Below are 1,517 nucleotides of genomic sequence, written 5' to 3'. Positions count from 1 at the left end.
GAGTTGTGTGAGCTGTGGGAGCACGAGTGCAAGCGTGAGCATGAGTGCGAGTGTGTGAGCTGTGGGAGCACGAGTGCAAGCGTGAGCCTGAGTATGTGAGCTGTGGGAGCGTGAGCGTGAGTGTGAGCGTGAGTGTGAGCGTGAGTGTGAGCGTGAGTGTGAGTGCCGGCTTTGCTGGGAAGCGCCAAGGGGAGCCCCAGGTGCCCCCCAGCCCAGCTCCAGCCCTTCGGGCCCTGGGGGCTGTCAACTTCCCCGCAGAGCTGTCCAGCTGGCCGGGCAGCTGGGGGTGCAGGGGGTGCTGGGGGTGCTGAATGCAGCCCCCAGACGGGGGCTCTCGCGATGGCAAAGCGCAGTCAGCCGGAGGCGCTGGACGATACAAACCGAATCAAAAACAAGTAAGTGGGGGCGCGGCCGAGGGGCAGGGCCCTGGCCTTGGGGGCGCCCCCACGCTGCTGCCTGAGGGCCCGGGGAAGCTCTGGCTGCCAGACACACGCTGCGCCGGCCGGCCCCACCCGGACATGGACATGCCGCCCTGGGGACGGGGGAGGGCACGGAAGCACCGGGCGGACGGTGGCCCCGGTGGCCGCCTTCTGGAGGGACTGGCCCCCGCGCCACAGCGGCTCGGGAGGGGCTGAGGGTGAACGGGGTGCCACGGCCTGGAGCCGCCAGCGAATCCCAGGGGCCTGCAGAGACACTGATGGTGGGAAGGGCACAGGGAGGTGACCAGGGGCCCAAGGGCGGGTGGGCTGAAGCCCAGCTCTCGCCCCCTTGAAGCCTGCAGACCGGAATGCTCCAGAGGGTCGGACGGCCCAAAAGGCCGCGGGCCCAGCAGGGGGTGCAGAATCCAGGGCGGCCCTCGCCCACCGGCCACTGGGTAGCCAAGGCCCCGGACATGCAGCTGACCGGGCGGCACCCAGCCTCCTGCTGCATCTGCTGTGGGGCCTGCTCCCCCAAGGGCCACACTCAGGGGCCTGCACCTTCTGGAGGCCCCAACGCTTAGCTCTACCGGACACCCGAGACCCCCATCCATGGCCTGGGAGCACAGGGTGGGGGTGCCTGAGGAGAGGCTGCCCCGGCAGGCTGGAGCCCTGGCGGAGTGTGGCTGTGGTGTGCGTGGCCCAAGGCTGAGCCTTCACCTCCCAAGACTTGAGCCCGGGCCGCGCGGGGCCGGGCCTGTGGGTCTGCGCGCCACCCTGAGCCCCAGCCTCCTGCAGGGAACGCGCCTCCCCCGCGGACCCCTTCTCTGCTCGGCACCCCCAGCCCAGACGCCCAACCCAGCAGGAAGGGTCCGCACCCGGCCGGAGCCGCAGGGAGGCCGAGTCTCAGCGCTGCTGTGCTGGTCCCCGCTGAAAGCTCGGGAGAGCCCATGCAGGAGGGACGGTCCCCCTGCCAGGGGGCGCAGGTCACCTGCTGCAGGGCCCAGGGCGCGCGGGCCCAGCAGCGCCGCCCTCCCCGGGGAGAACGGGAAATTCCTTTCCCGAGGCCCGGCCAGACTGACGGTGGAGCGCAGTCCCCAC

The 1,517-nt window shown here is 71.0% G+C and overlaps 1 protein-coding gene across 1 annotated transcript in view; it reads left to right on the top strand.

The window, feature by feature from the left end:
• Window positions 1-339: 339 nt before the first annotated feature.
• BRSK2 (BR serine/threonine kinase 2) overlaps window positions 340-1,517 on the top strand; it is a 45,629-nt gene continuing 44,451 nt past the window's right edge. Inside the window, exon 1 of the mRNA XM_012734335.1 lies at window positions 340-395. Within this exon, the coding sequence (XP_012589789.1) occupies window positions 340-395 (56 nt within the window). The remainder of the gene's footprint in view (window positions 396-1,517) is intronic.

The sequence above is a fragment of the Condylura cristata genome, unplaced genomic scaffold, assembly GCF_000260355.1.
Source record: "Condylura cristata isolate star-nosed mole 26May11 unplaced genomic scaffold, ConCri1.0 scaffold00054, whole genome shotgun sequence".
Classification (NCBI taxonomy): Eukaryota; Metazoa; Chordata; class Mammalia; order Eulipotyphla; family Talpidae; genus Condylura; species Condylura cristata.
The sequence above is the reverse complement of the archived record's forward strand: the minus strand, read 5'-3'. Positions and strand labels throughout refer to the sequence as shown.